This window comes from Heloderma suspectum, chromosome 3 (assembly GCF_057233095.1).
Source record: "Heloderma suspectum isolate Gila_16-S chromosome 3, 16-S_ref, whole genome shotgun sequence".
NCBI classification, from domain to species: Eukaryota; Metazoa; Chordata; class Lepidosauria; order Squamata; family Helodermatidae; genus Heloderma; species Heloderma suspectum.
Window position 1 is genome coordinate 248,750,841 of NC_139460.1, and position 16,044 is coordinate 248,766,884.

At 42.5% G+C, this 16,044-nt stretch overlaps 1 protein-coding gene across 2 annotated transcripts in view; it reads left to right on the top strand.

Moving 5' to 3' along the window:
* AFAP1L2 (actin filament associated protein 1 like 2) overlaps window positions 1-16,044 on the top strand; it is a 124,866-nt gene that overhangs the window by 84,226 nt on the left and 24,596 nt on the right. For both annotated transcript variants that reach the window (XR_014789484.1, XM_084846147.1), the window contains exons 5-7: window positions 2,436-2,526; window positions 10,471-10,676; window positions 12,934-13,113. Coding sequence is in view for 1 of the 2 variants with exons in the window: in XM_084846147.1 (XP_084702273.1) it covers window positions 2,436-2,526; window positions 10,471-10,676; window positions 12,934-13,113 (477 nt within the window). In the remaining variant the exon portion in view is untranslated. The remainder of the gene's footprint in view (window positions 1-2,435; window positions 2,527-10,470; window positions 10,677-12,933; window positions 13,114-16,044) is intronic.

The window sequence follows — 16,044 nt, forward strand, 5'->3', positions numbered from 1 at the left end:
TCCCTCCCCCCAGAATCCTCCCCGGCTGTCCCCGCTCTGTGGCAAGTCCGCAGAGCCGCTGGCTGGGCCTGCCCGCAGCCAGACTTCTGTCCGCTGCTGGGCTGCAGCTGCAAATGGCATCTGGCGTAGCAGGTGCCACTTGCGTCCCTGCATTAGCCGTGATAGGCTACATATATATTTATACGTAGCCTATCACGGCTAACACAGGGATGCAAATGGCATAACGGACACCATTTGCATCCCTGCTCTTTGTCGTGATAGGCTATGTAAATACTTATGTAGCCTATCACCGCTAAAGTAGGGAGGCAAATGGCACCCGCAAACCAGGACAGCGGACAGACCAGACCAGCCGACACCAGGTAGGATCCGTCCCAGGAAAATTTCGCGGGGTGTTGGGTGGGAGTGCTCGTCCCACCACAGACTCCGGGGGGCCAGATTCTAAGGACAGAGTCAAATGTGTACTCGTCACATCTCCAGTCATAGTTCTCTCTATATATGTGAGGTCAAATTCATCTGTACCACATACAGCAGCATATGTAGAAACACCAAAGAAGAACTGCCAGTACACCTCTGCCCATGGTAATGACTGAAGTCATCTTTACAGACTAGGAACAACCCACAGCTGTAGCACATGCAGGCTGCTAGAGTCTAGATCAAGAGTGTTGAACCTCTTTCAGCCTGAGGGCTGGATCTAATTTCAGAGCTTTCTGAGATGGTGGCTGGAGCTGAAGGCAAAAGGGACACATTTTAGCTTAAAGCAATTAATGCCACTAACTACACCTTAGGAGAGGCATATCAACCTTTCAGAACGAGGAAAAATTGCACACAGTCCAGGAGACTTCTCAACGATCGATGGTTGGGGGAAAGGGGGTGGGCCAGGAGAAGGCCCTCATGGATGGGGATTGTAGCCAAACGTATCTGGAGGCCATCAGGTTGGAAAAGGCTTGCTAGGGTGAGATCGTTGCTCAATTTACATAAGAGCACACCCATAACTCTTCCTGTGGAGGAGCAGAAAGCAGATACCTTCAGAAATCTTGAGATGGGAGCATGGAAGAGGCCATGGCAGTTTCCCTCTCTAGGCAGTTCATCCTGAAAATATTATTTCTCCTTGCTGCTATATTCATATTGCCTATGAATATATCCAGTGAATCTCAGGTATATTGTTTTCTCCCCAAGCCTTAGCCTGTGTTCTACAATGGATTTGGCCGCTGTCCAGGGATTTTCCAGTGCTTGGAATCTTTTGAAAGTATTAGTTCACTTCAGTATTATTTATCTACTTCCTTTTTGCTTATATTGACTTTGAAGACGTCTGGTGTATTTCCAGCTTCTTTATCCACCCCCACCCCCTTTTGCTAAAAGAGGAAACTCAAATGCAATTGTGCAGTCATAAGATCAACTTTAAAATAAGAAATAAGGAATGGCTCTACTCATACTCTGACAGAGTATACAGGCTCATTCTCATTAAAAATCTTTCTCATTAAGCAGTGGCCAATAAGCAACAACCTTATTGCAGGATCCAAATCTGACTGTAATCATATAAATGCCAAAGTCACCTCCCTTTTTTGTTTTAACTTTAAGATTTCTTGATCTAATCTGTTTTTAGAGAGATCTGAATGGGATGTTCCAGTTTTCTTAGGTCTGATTTACCCTGCATCCTAAAGCTTGAGTTTTCAGGAAAACTAAGAATGCTACAATAATTTATTTAATTGTGATCTGCATCACAACTCGGTATGCCTTTATACTTCTTTCAATGTAAGCTTTTAATGGTTTTACCCAATGAATAGTGGTAGGCAGAATGAATTGCACCTATTTCTGCCATCTTGTTTTCTGGTAGGGCTCCTCAGTCTTTAATATGCAGAAATTCAACAGTATTTTTTTTAAATCACGGCATTGGCATGCCAGGAAAAACTAAACCCACCTAATTTCTGCTTGTCATACAACTTACAGTGCAATCCTATACTTGTGTACTCCCACACAATCCCAGGGAGTTCAGTTGGCCTTACTCCAAGGTAAGTGGGTATAGGATTGCAGCCTTAGAGTCACAGGAACCTTGCCAGAAAAAAACCCAGCAGCTCTTCTATTACCATTTTCTGTAATATTGGGCTGTGCTGTTCCAAAACCTACACACTGTAAAATATCAATTTGGAGACACATCTATATGACCAACTCTTAGAAAATGATTGATTTGGATTCAGAAATACAAAATATCGTGTGATAATCACAGGCATTGTGTTGGGTCATGACTATAACTCTGTTCTATATACTGTTATATCTGTTCTTATATCAGAAGTTTTATCAATGACATCTGTCTTGCCTTCACAAGAGAAGGCTCCTTTGATCTGAATTTTAGATGCTGTCTTGGGAATTTATTTCAAAACTCCTTTTTCTTTGGCTGTTTATCTGCATATTTCCAAGCTTTTGTTTATATTCCACAGATTCCAGAAACAAAACCACATTCAGATCCCAAAACGGAATCTCCAGAAGGGTACTATGAAGAAGCTGAGCCCTTTGGTGTCTCTGTGAATGGTACGTAAGAGTGTGTTTCCAGTGTTTTGTTGCTGTTTGTTACCTTGGTTGTTACAGATAATTTTCTTATTTCTAGAAGCAGTCAACTCAGCTGCATCTTGAGGTGGGAGGGTTGGGGGAGATATTAAAATATGAAATTGCAAATATGTGAGATACAGATTTTGTCACTGCAACTTAAATACCATAGAGCATTAAATGATACCTAGTAAGTGACATGCTGGATATGCTACATTTTCAGTTAGATCTCATGACTACCAATCCAACTGACTAAGGTTTACTGACTGAATGAAGACGTGAAGAAGCCGAGATCCATAGTATCTTCATACATATCTTGTTTTTGGTTGCTGATATGAACTAGTATATGCTAGAGCAGCTTTCTCCAACCTGGTGCCCTCCAGAAGTTTTTGGACTAATGGTCCAAAATTATGGTCAGGAATGCTGGGAGTTGTAGTCCAAAACATCTGGAGGGCAGCTGGTTAGGGAAGACTGTTCTAGAGACTGTACTGGGCTTCAGCCTCCGCAAAAAGGATTGAAGGGGAGATGTCTTCCTGGAGAGAAAGGGTACACTTTCTTGGTTATCACTACTCACGGAGGTAGTAATTCAGGAGTCTTTACCATAAGAAGGGAAGGAATAGTAATCCTTACCTTTGTAGATTCACTTGCCAGGCCCATTATATTTTTTCTGCCACCTCCTTTCTGTCCTCTTTCACAGGTTGTTTTTACTTCCCATATTGAGCCTTTTGCCTTTCTTTGGAAGCCCTGTTCCCCTGCAGGGGAGAAAGTGCTAATGATGTGGTGCATATTTGGAAGAGATAATAGGGCACCCTTCCCCAACCTGCTGTCTTCAAGATTTTTTGGAGTATAAGTCCTAGCATTACTGATCATTGGCTATGCTAGCTGGGACTAATGGGAATCGAAGTCCAAACATCTCGAGGGCACCAGGTTGGGGAAACCTTGTTTTTTGAGATCAAGGACAATGTATAAAAGCTGCATTTTCTTTTGACTTAGTAATATAAGATTAAGGGTGCAATCCTATGCATCTTTAGACAGAAAACGTCCTATAACTCCCAGCATTCCCCAGCCAGCATGGATGGCTGGGGGAATCTGGGAATTGTACGCCTTTTTCTTTCTAAACATGCATAGGATTTGCACCATAAGGCGCTGTTTCCTATAAATGTAGGAAATGCACACTGAAAATGAAATAGTAAGGTCATTCTGTGGAGGACTTTACCTCCTCAAAAACATGTGTGACCAGCAGTCCACTGTTCCTCTTTAAGAAGCAGAGATTAGCTACAAATCAACTTTGAGATGCAGGGATTAGCTACAAATCAAGGGAGTGCTTGTTCTACTACAGCTTCCAGTAGTTCCAAAATTGCTTTCTAACATGTACTTTCCTGCTAAAACAAGACATTCTATGGCATTCTCCGGAACATGCCAGAAGGCATCCTTTGATGCATGGGCATTTGCCAGGAAGCTGATATTACATTATTTTTGGTTTTGCCTTGCACATGGAAAACTATGTAATTGCCTAATTAAGAGTGATAGCATGTAGAGATGTGTGGAAAGCTCAACTGAGATTAATTTTATAACCAAAACGTTATTGAGATCAATAGATAACTTCACTAGGTTGCAGGCTAATACCCTAATCATTAGCCTATTTTCCCTAGATGGCAGTTATGATGTGGGGCAATTTGTATCTCATGGCATTCTTGAAAATGCTCCACAGGCTGGGTCTAGGACCACCACTTCATTTACTATCTGCCTTAAGATTTATTTGGATGCTCAACTGCTGTGCCGTATCAGCATTTTTATGTATGTATGTATAGCACCTGTGATGGGCATGTCCATATGCATGATTACATAATACAGATGGAAATGCCATACATTGAAAAGCAAGATGAGGAGTGAGGTTCTTAGCCATGCAAAAATCCTATGCATATTTACTTGGAGTAAGTCCCACTGAAATTGGTAGGTTTTTCTTCTGAGTAAGCCTGGCTATGATCAAGCTACATGGATGGTAAAGGCTGAACCAATGCCAGTTTCTGTGTTTGTTCCATTCAGCCACAGAATCGTTATATGCACACAGCCCTCTTACAGCATAGGTAGAATAATGGCAAATCTCCATTGTGGCATGTGCTGTAAGACAGAAGTATTTATGACACCCCTAACTGCAGTGAATGGAGAGCATGTCTGGGTTTCTTTTTTTGGCTTTCCATCCATCAACACAGTTGTGCCTTATATATACATCCCTACATTACATCCTCATGAACTGTAAGAATTTCCTCCTTCACTTCCTGCTCTGGAGGTGAAATAATTGACTGGTGCAATTTAAAAAAAATAGAACTGAGTGGTATCATGAGAGCTGAATATTGAATAATAAATATTCAGACTAAATTGGTAACATCTGATTTTATTGATGACCATGACAACAATGATGATGATCATAATGTGGGACTGCTGTAAAGTTTTTGTAGACTGTTTCTAATAATGATGTATTTTGTCATAAATTATACTTTCTCCTGCTAAAAGAGTTTCATTCCTGTTTTGATGAACAGTGAGGTTCATTTGTAGGTCTCTTTCTTTTTCTCTTTCTTCTCCATGTGTGATTATGCAGGTCTTTATGGTAGGCTTGCAGCTACTGGATCTAGACCAGGGTTGCAGGTTACCGAAGGAGTAATATATGCCACAATAACTATGGGTATGGCATGTTTTCAAACCCTATCACTCATGTGTTGCCTTTCAGTATTTTGTCATATGAACATAGATGGTCTTTCACTATAATCATATCCATGTCACGGGTCCTCCCAGCCATACATGGTGAGAGGACTGGCAAGATAGTATATATTATTTTGCAATCTCTTAACCAAGCTTGAGCTCCAATTGTAGGTATCATTAGTCAGTCTTAGCTTTGCAAACATGATAATTTTAAGTAATTTCCATCCACCTCAACCTCATTGAACCAGACATTAGTGGACAAACATTCTTCCATGGTAAGAAGCAACACACTTTTTAGAAAACAGATGTGACTTTGCAAATCCAATAAGGCATAATGGGACAGTTACTTTAGTTTTAAAAATAAACCAAAGTGGGAGATACTAGTGGTATGGCACCATGACTCTCATAAGATGTTGCAATGAGTTGTGCTTTGTGTGTGGTACAGATATCCCAGGTCTTTGCATCATGTTATCACTGCTGCCTCCACCAGGTGTCCCTGAAGCTTAAATCTGTACAGTAATTTATCGGCTTCTTACAGACCTAGGATTTACCCATTTTCTTACAGGGACTCCTTTTCTTCTGGGTAGTCTTCTGGCACATTCAGGAGGAGTGTTTGTCTTTCATATTCAAATCCCAAAGTACGGAGAATAGGTAGATAGCTCTAAACAGGCTATCCTGGGGAAAGTATAGCAAATGCCCACATTTGTAAGTGATTGTCTGCACCAGTGCAAACAGCAGACCTGTATGTCATAGCTGTTGTCTATGTAGACAACAGCTCAGGTAAATAGGGCTTATACAATTTGTCTGATAGGTTTCTTCAGACTGTTGACAAAATGATACCCAGACAGAAACCTCATGAGTCCTACAGGCTCCTCTGGACTCCATAATATTGCAGATACCTTTTCTTTGGAGGACAATCAAGACAGAACTTGCCACTACTTGTTAGCATAGTTTCTCCTAGGTACAGTGGTCTTACTAAAGAAAGAAGCTATAAGAAGCTATGACATACAGGTCTGTTGTTTGCTTACTAAAGACCACTGTACCTACAAAAGATAATACTAGGTACGGTATCAACTAGTATGGTATCGCTAAAGATAAGCAGCTGTGGACTGGTCAGCAATCAATACAGGAGATAGCTCTGTGGTGGACTAAATGCTTGGCATGCAGAAGGTCCCAGGTTCGATCTCCAGCATCTCAAGATGGGGCTGGAAAAGACTCATGTCTGGAGCCCTGGGTAGCCACTGCTAGTCAATACAGGCAATACTGAGCTTGATGGTAGAAAAATGTCTGACTCAGGAACATGGTCCCAGATCATAAGGTAGCCACCATGCTGAAACTAAGCACATATGGGTCTGGTGAATGGTTGGAAAGGAGACCACCTGGACATTGCATATAGCTGCCTTGAGTTCCATGATGGAAGAAAGGTGGGATATAAATGCCATAAACAAATACATACATACATACATACATACAATAAAGGCAGCTTCCTATTTTCCTACTACTGTGAGTGCCAAGTCAGAGCAGGTTATACATATAACAAACATAGTTTTGAAAAGTCACACCTAACATTCCCCATGTCATAAACAAGGGCAAAGTTAAGAGGCAGTATCCAATGCAGCCGTTCAGCTTATGCCATTGATGCAATGCCAGTGTAAGTGACTTGTAGTGCAATACCAATACTGTTTGCTGGTGTGACAGGTTTCCCCAGATCTTTCTGAGATTGGAGATAGCAGTGGGGATGAGGGCAGCAAGACTTGCCCATGTGGGGAAGGGACTTGCCCACCCTCCCCAGTGGGTGGGTGGGAGTCCCAATGCCCACCACTTCCCACCCCGACTGTTATCTCAGATCAGAGATAACAGCGGAGGAATGCCCTCCAAGGCTATTCCTTCAGGGGATGCGGCTTGGAGCCCAAGCACCCCTCCCCCAGAAGGAAATCCAAGAAGCAGCTCAGGATGGATTGGTGTGACCTGTGGGCCAAATTAGGCCCAAGGGCTGGAGGTTCAGCACCCTTGCCCTAGCGTTACATCAGTGGTATAAGTGGAGTGACTGCAATGGATACTGATCAAGGTGCACAGTTTCTGTAATCTACAATATGTCAAAGGCTGATTATTAAATGTTGTAAAAGTCTATTCACATATTCTGTGAACAAATTAGAATGAGATTTTAATGCTTTGTAACCATAGAAAGGGGCAAAGGCCTTGTTAATAAATGCGGTAGACCATTCCCCACTGTTTTGACTGCATGTGGAACAACCTGCATTTATCTAGTAAGCATTACACATTACTGGGTCTTTCAATTATTATGCTACCTCATATAAAACAGTAAAACTATTACCCCCTAGGTCTATATTGAAAGTGCAATCCTGTACATGTCTAGTAGTTTATCCCTTGGGCAACAGGCAGGAGGATGACTGTTTAAACCCAGTGTTTCCCCAAATGAAGCATAGTTTAGTGGCTATTATCTTTTCATTTGATATTCTGGAAGCAGCAACTGACTCATGAGTGACTCTTTGCAGATAAAAGCTTGCACACCCTCTGCAGGATTTTGCTTTTCCAGCCTGGTAGAAAACATTTGATAGCACTTGAGGAATGTGTCCAAAGAAAGAGACTGGGCAGGGTGTGTCTGGAGAATACTTGTAAAATGAAAGTCTTTAGCGGTCACATTTAAAGTCACGGTTTGGATCAGAGGTTAGTGAGTTTGGGTCTATTATTTGGAATGAAGCAAACCGAATGTCTTTAGTTCTCAAAACTAACTAACAAAAACCAGAGCACCACATAGCTTGGTATTTTCACCTTGTCAAGAGCTGGTAATAGACATTCACACATCATCAACCTCGGCCCAGGAACTTCCCAACAAGAGTATGGTTGAGTATCACATGTGCATGGGGAGAGAATGCAAGCACACGTCCTCTGTTTGTTTGGATTTCCATGTTCAGAATGTGGCTGCGGGATTCTTCATATTGTGTCAACGCAGCATCATTTTTGTATGAATGTTCCCTTCATGTTGCCTTGTGACCATGTCCTGCGATACAGTGGTTCATAACACAAGTGGCATGGGACCCATCAAGCCCTGGAGCAAGGGTCCAGCTCTGCTGCTTACTCCAGCACAGGGACTTTGCCTAATCCTGGCTTGATGCAACACACTTATTTGCACTGTTACAGCAGCACTCTTCCACTCCACAAGTGGAACAAATGAATAGGTCAAGTATAAGACGAAGGTCCAGCTTTCATGATGCAAACCTTTGGCTGAGTTCAGACATGTTAAATCATAGTTTAGTGTGATGTGAACAAGCCACGGAGAGCCTCAGGCTTGCGCCCTCTACCCCTCCCCTGTGACATGGCCGCAAAGAGGAGTTTGGAAGCTCTCACATCCATTTTTATTTAGCTATAGCTTGTTGTGCCCTCTGAATGGACAAACTGTTGAAACAAGCCAGCTTCATACACAGTTTTAGGTTAGCTTGCTTCAAACAAACCATAGTTTGTTAGTTTGGAAGACATGACAAACTATGGCTAAGCAAAAATGGAGACAAAAGCATCCAAATTCCTCCTTATGGGCATGGAAAGGAGAGCAGTGGACTATGCAGACCCAAAGTTCTCAGGGGCTCATTGATGTCACACTAAACTATGGTTTAATGTGATGTCCTAACACAGCTGTTGTTGGATTTGTAACAGCTAAGCCTGATTGACAGGATCAAGTTTCTTGACTGCAGTATTTAGACAACTGCAAGCTTGTGAAGAGGATGCAGCATGAACTAGTTTTATTGTCATTAGGGTAGGTCTGCACCAGCACTCCTTATCACGTCTTTTTTAATTTCAGTTTGTCTTGATATTAATTTTTTATGATTCCTGTCTATATGGACTTATTCCTCCTGAGATTGTGGGTTCATTTTTTTTTTGTATTAAATGTAGTTATAAAATAACAGTGACACTGAATATGTGCAATTGCACCTCTGCACCCCTAGCCACATGCCAATCATTTTGTGCAAAAACAAAAAAGGGAGAACATGGGTGGGGCTTGAGATACGCCCACAAGATTGTGAAGTAGCTGAGATTGTACAAGGCCAGGGTCAAAAACAATCACCTAAGGATTATGGAAAGTGTCTAATGTGATTGAGTGGATATGTGCAGATTTCAGTATTTTAAAAAAGGATATAAGCTCTGACAATAAATAAGTTAGAACATGAGAATGACATAGGGAAACTTTTGTCCAGTCAAAAGTAAGGATAATTTGGGGGGATTTAATCTCTCTAAAGGAGCCTTTCCCAGCCTTCCAGACGTGTTGGACTACAGCTGCCACCACCCCCAGCCAGCACACTACCAATTTTCACGTGAGAAAATCAGGGAGTTGAGTACTGACGAGACAGAACTGCATTTGCTCCTCACACAATCTTCAGTGTCAGGTTGTCCAAAAATGAGCTGGTGCAGACATGCCTTTAGTTTTGTTATTTTGTTAGCTTCATTTCCTTTATTTGCTTGCCATAGTTGTTTTTTTTTTAGATCTTCACAAATGTGAAAATGAAAGTTTAATAGAATCTAGAATTTATAAAATACATTACTCCTTCAGTCAAGTGATGTTCTCTGCAACTCCAAAATAACAAAAAATATCTACAAAAAATATGAGAGACCTTAAGATCAGTATAATTGTGAGATTTGCTTTATAGCACCATAGCTTTCTTTGTATCAGTTAGCTGTGCAAAATATTGAAAGCAAAATGTGTAGAATATACAAATATTCATGTTTACATTTGTATTATTTCTATCCAGTGCATTAGTCAAATGCAAACAGCTGAGCAGAACTAAGAAGTACTGAGAGAGCATTTAATTTTTTCCAGTGAATGCTGTTCCAGCCACTCACCTTTCAAGTGAAATTAGCGTTTGACTCATGATCACATAGTGATCACATATTTAGATAATCACAAGATGGTTGTAATTATCACATAAAGAACTTGACATCTGATAAAGTCTTTGGTTTGTGATCTGCATCTGGCTTGTGCATGCTGATCAAAGTTGTGTGGGACACAGATGATAACTAAAGATGGCATATTTTATTGGTCCAACTCTGATTGTTTAAAAGTTGCAAGCTTTCAAGACACTCTTACCTTTTTTTTGGTGTCCCGCCTGTCATGCATGCTGCCATGTTCTCCAGCTTGCCGAATGGAGCATGGAAGAAGCAAATCGCTGTTACCCAGAAGTGCGTCTAATGGTCTCTCCCCACCCCACTTGAATGCAGATGATGGAGAAGCGGTCAGCAGCTCCTATGAATCCTATGATGAGGAAGAGAACAGTAAAAGCAAGTCAGCTCCCCATCAATGGCCTTCCCCTGAAGCTTCCATTGAACTCATGAAAGACGCCCGGATCTGTGCCTTCCTCTGGCGCAAGAAATGGCTGGGCCAGTGGGCCAAGCAGCTTTGTGTGATTAAGGACAACAGATTGCTGGTAAGCACTTGATTTGGCAGAAGGGGTATCGAAAACAATGTATTTTCTCAATCTGGCCCACCTGGGGTCCTGGTGATTTCTCAGCTTTTGTACAGTTTTTCCCCATTTTAAATTGGGAAATGCCTCTCCTAAGGCTTCTTTACTGGCAGTAAAGAGCTTTAAGCTAAAATATGCTGATATTGTTGGTTTTTGGCCCCTCCCTTTAGAACACAAGAAGAGCCAAGCTGGATCAGACCAAAGGGGCATCTAGTGCAGCATTCTGTTCACACAAAGGCCAACCAGCTGCCTGTGGAAAGCCCCAAGTAGGACAACAGTGCTACAGCACCGTCTTGCTCATTCTCCCTAGCAACTGGTATACATACTGCCTCTGATACTGGAGGTAACATATAGCCATCAGGACTAGTAGCCGTTGATAGCCTTCTCCTCACGGAATTTGTCTAATCCCCCTTTAAAGCCATCCAGATTGGTGGCCATCACTACATCCTGTGCAAATTCCATAACTGTGTGCAGTGCTGAGTGCCTTTGGCCCTTCTCCCTTTTGCCTTTGGCCCTGCCCTCCCCTGAGAGCTTCTCCAAAACTGAATTTTGGGGCTGCAAAAGGTCCAGCACCCCTGCTCTAGATGTTAAGAACGTATCGCTGGTTTTCTCAAAGTGAAGGAGGGACAGTTCCTCAAAAGCTTTGATGTTAAGAACACAAGAAGAGCCCTGGGGCTGGATAAGACCAAAGATCTATCTAGTCTGGCATTCTGCTTCCCACAGTGGTCAACCAGATGCCTCTTGAAAGCCCATGTGCAGGACATGAGGACAACATGACTATGATCAAGTAGCAGTTATCAGCAGTGGTGTTGAAAACCTTCCATGACTGGTCCTGCAGTATTTGCGGAGTGGAAATGGTACCATTCCTGTGCAAGGAGAGACCTGGAACTCTGCCAGTTTAGGGCAGTTCATAATTGGTGGTGGAATGCTGCCACGGGGGGTGTAGTGTGATGCCCTGCTTTATTCCCATAGGACACCCTTTCCCAATCTAGTGCCACCCAGATGTGTTGGACTACAACTCCCATAATTCCACAGCCAGCTAGGGTGTGCATGGGTATTTTGTACCCACTTGGGAGAGGTGTATGATTGGGCGTGCATAGGCTTGCTACGTCTAAGACCACATCTGCCTGTTCTTCCATGCCTGCTCTTAATCAGGGATGTGCGAAAATTTCATTTGTGCTTGCAAAACAGTCAAGCACGCCCCATTTGCAGCCTTGAACATGAGTGCAAACAGGAGTACATGCTCTCTGAAAATGTGAGGAAATTCTCAAAGATGCGCTCGCATTTGAAAATTGCGTAAATTTCAGAGAAAAAGCCACTCAAAATTGCGTAGTTTTAAAATATGCACAATTTCACGCTCTAGTTTATGGGGGGAAGTTCCAGAACTTTGAGAAATACTCAATTTTTTGTACACTTTTCCTGTTTGATGGTGTTTGATTTGTGCAATTTTCCCATTCATGCAATTTTTTCCCAAATCAAACAGTGATTACAAGCATTCATGGAAATTGAAGGAGAGATGAGCGTGAAGTTGATGCTCGGAGAATCTGGGTGAACGTGAATGTCACTTGTTTGCCCATCCCTGCTCTTAACTCCTGGATAGTTATTTTCACCTGTTGCTGCAGGAATTATCTAGTCTGTGAATGTTTAGGAAACCAATAACTAAGAAAAACCCAGTGTGCTTCCCTTACAGCTGTTGGTATTTGATTATGTAACAGAGCTTACAGTTTGGGAATGGGCCAACTATGACCATTTTGTGGGACTGAGAGAATTTAACCCAATAGTTCTTTCACCAAACTGTAAATCTTGGATCTTCTGTGTATCACTGCTGGTAGTCGCTCTTAGTTCACACACATTAAACATCTGAACATGAAATATGAAACTAGGTAGAGGCCTTCCTCTTTGTATTGGGTGGTTAGTGTTAATTTCCTCTCAGTAAGAGTCGGACATGACTTAACGACTGAACAACAACAAGTCCCCAACCATTCTAAATTAATTAGTTATATTTATTTTATATATATGTGTGTGTGTGTGTGTGATGTGCACACTCAGAAACTCATCAAGCTGGGCTTCACTTTTAAGAAACTATTATTTACTTATTTGATTTTTTTTTAAAGTTACAACCCATGATTTAAATAGCAAGTGTCTGTCCTTAGGTATTTTGATATTAGGCAAGAAGGCATCTTTAGTTTCCATTAAACTACCTGACTGCTTCTGTTCCCAGTGCTACAAGACTTCCAAGGACCACAGTCCCCAGCTGGATGTTAATTTGTTGGGCTGCAGTGTCATCCACAAGGAGAAGAACGTGAGGAAGAAGGAACATAAACTGAAGATCATCCCAATGAATGCAGATGTAATTGTGCTGGGCTTGCAGAGTAAGGACCAGGCTGAACAATGGCTGAGAGTGAGTGAACTGATCTCCTGTGACCACTTCTGTAACTATCTTCAGGCTATATGGATTTCATGTGCCCACAATCGTGCCATGCTAGCACAGAATTCTGAATGCTGAGAACATCTCAGTTAAAACACACACACCCCTCTAGTTTTGAAGGCTATACAGAGAAACTTGTACATCTGTGGGCTATGCCTGATGAGATCTGAGAGGTTCAAGAGAAACTGAATGAACAGGAGGGTGAGGTTTCTGTACTCTGTTTAGTTTGTGGCTTCTTCCTCCCATGGGCAAGGATTGCAGGGAATTTATATTCAGAACACATTATATTCCACACTCAGGGTTGATTCCCAAGGCAACCTGGGGAGGGGCCATAGCTCAGTGGTGGAGCAGATGTTTTGTATACAGAAGTTAGGAATGCAGGGAGCTGCTTTATACTGTCAGACCATGGGTCCATCTAGCCCAGGGTTGTCAACACTGACTGGCAGCTCTCCAAGGTTTCAGGCAGGAGTTTTTCCAGCCCTACCTGGAGATGCCAGGGATCAAAGGTGGGACCTCCTGCATGCAATTAATGTGCTCTGCCACTGTGCTATGGCCCTCCCCAAGATCCCATGTTCTGTCTCTGATTTCTCCAGTTCAAAGGACCAAGTAGCAGGTGATGGAAAAGACCTCTTTTTGCCTGAGACCTTGGAGAGTGGCTGCCACTCATACCAGACAATACTGGGCTAGATGGACGAATAGTCTGAGCTAGTATGTAGCAACTTCCTGTGTTCCTATGGAAACAATTCTGCTACAGCGGAAGTGGGTAACCTTTTTTCACCAAAAACTGCATGCCCTCAGAACTGGGACCACATGTTGGTAGTGGGCTGGGCCAGAGCCACCCCACACTCTCTCTCTCTTAAGATCATCACCACCCCACGCTGGAAGGGAGAATTGGAGAACATTGCCATCCTTTCTTCCACTCGTGGGTCTTTGGATGTGACCCTTTGAGCTTGTATTACAGGACCGACATCAATTCAAAACCCCAAAGGGGCCTCACGTCAGTTTACAGAACTTCCCTTAGATGGAGTGCTGCTTCCATCCCCATACATTTTTTTTTACTGCAGCAGACTCCCTTCCATCCGTAACCCTTATTTGCTGGGCTTTGTACCTGACTCTCATGACTAATTGAAGAGTACATCCAAGCAAATCCCTGTTACCTTTTGCATGTGGGAGGATGAAGGAGAACTTCACAACCCAGCCTGTTAGGTGAAAATGAAGGGAGTCTTTCTTCAGCAAGAGCTTAGCAAACACCCAGCTTTGTCCAGTTGCATTTAAAAGGAAAACTCTACAGAGGAACCATTTTTAGCCCCCTTTCGTGTGTGCTTGTACTCCTGTCAAGTTCACTTTTTTGTAAAGATTTGTGGGTATGTCAGGGAAGACAAACTTGAAACAGGACTGAAGAAATAGAAATGTGCTCCTATTTTACAAATCTTGCTAATTCTGAACGCACAAAGATTTATTCCATTTGTGGGCATTAGCACACTCATTTGCCTGACTTTCTTCTAATCTGGTATATGCAGGCAGGGTGTTCAACCTTTAATATGATGCTAATATAGATCTCTAGTTAATATTTGGATGTAATGTTAAATTTATGTATTCCCATTTTTAATGGTTAGTTGGTGATATAATAGAAACACTAATTATAGAAAATAATTTTTAATAGAAAAATTAATTGCAAAAATGATGGCAATTTAAATGTTAATGATTCTATAGCAAGGGGAGATCTGTATGTGGAAATTGGAGTGGGATAGGTAAATCTACCAGATCCGACAACTCAGTTTGCACAGGTAGTACAATCTGCATCCCTCCATACCCCTTTTTTGTGGAAGAGCAGGTACAGTGTAAAAAACCTTTCCCATGATGGATCTATTTGGCAAGGAGAAGACAGGGGATTCTATTAACATGAATGGTCTAGCAAATCTTTTGGTTGGGGGTTTGAGCTGCTGAGCAATACATGACAGGTAGAGCTTAGAGGACGGGAGAACCGGGATGGTACTTCTGAGTATTTTAAAGGGAGAGGTGTCAAACGTTACATGCCCACAGCCTTTGCACTTGAAAAGAGGTGTGTGTATTTGCACGTGGGCATACCTGCCTCATTACAAAATGTAACATGAGAATGAACCCTAAGAGAACAATTCTCTGGGACTGGTAATTTTTATGCAGAATGCTGGTAGAGGCTTCCCATCAATTCAATACCAGAGGGAGACCAAAACAACTCAATAGGAAATTTAGCCAGGTCCCTCTTATATTCATTTCAATCATCCATAAACAGTGCATGATAGAAGGATGTGGCTAGAAATTAGTCTCCCTTTAGGGTTGGGTTTTTTTTCCTGTTTTGAAGGAATCCTTGGTTTTACCCATTGTGGCAAACGTTCATTTGCTATACTTAGCCAGATCATATCAAGCCACTTCAAGATGGCCTTTCCTTTAGAAAAGGATCAGGATGGAAGCTGGCTGAGCAGCTCTCATCACAAGTTGCCCAAATTCAGCATACACCTTCCCTGCCCCCCTCCATACACACAAACACACTACAACAGAAGCCCTGTTCACACATTACTCACGTGTCGGGTCTTACCATGTAAGGAGCAAGGCTGCGCTTTTAGCTCCGCCTCCAATGTTGCACAGCATCCGCATGTTGGGTGCGGTTGTTTGGAAAGGGGTTTGAACAGGCAAGCAGCTGCTGCAATCAGGTATCCCCGTTGTGAGGAGCCCCTGCACGTGAGCAACTGCAGGGGCGTCGAGACTCCTTTGCAAGCGACAGTACTCAGCTTGCTGATGTTGCTAGAGCAGGCATGGGAAGCTTATGGCCCTCCAGTTGTTGGACTCCAACTCCCATGAGCCCTAGCCAACATGACCACTGGTCAGGGATGCTGGGAGCTGTAGTCCAACAACATCTGGAAGGTG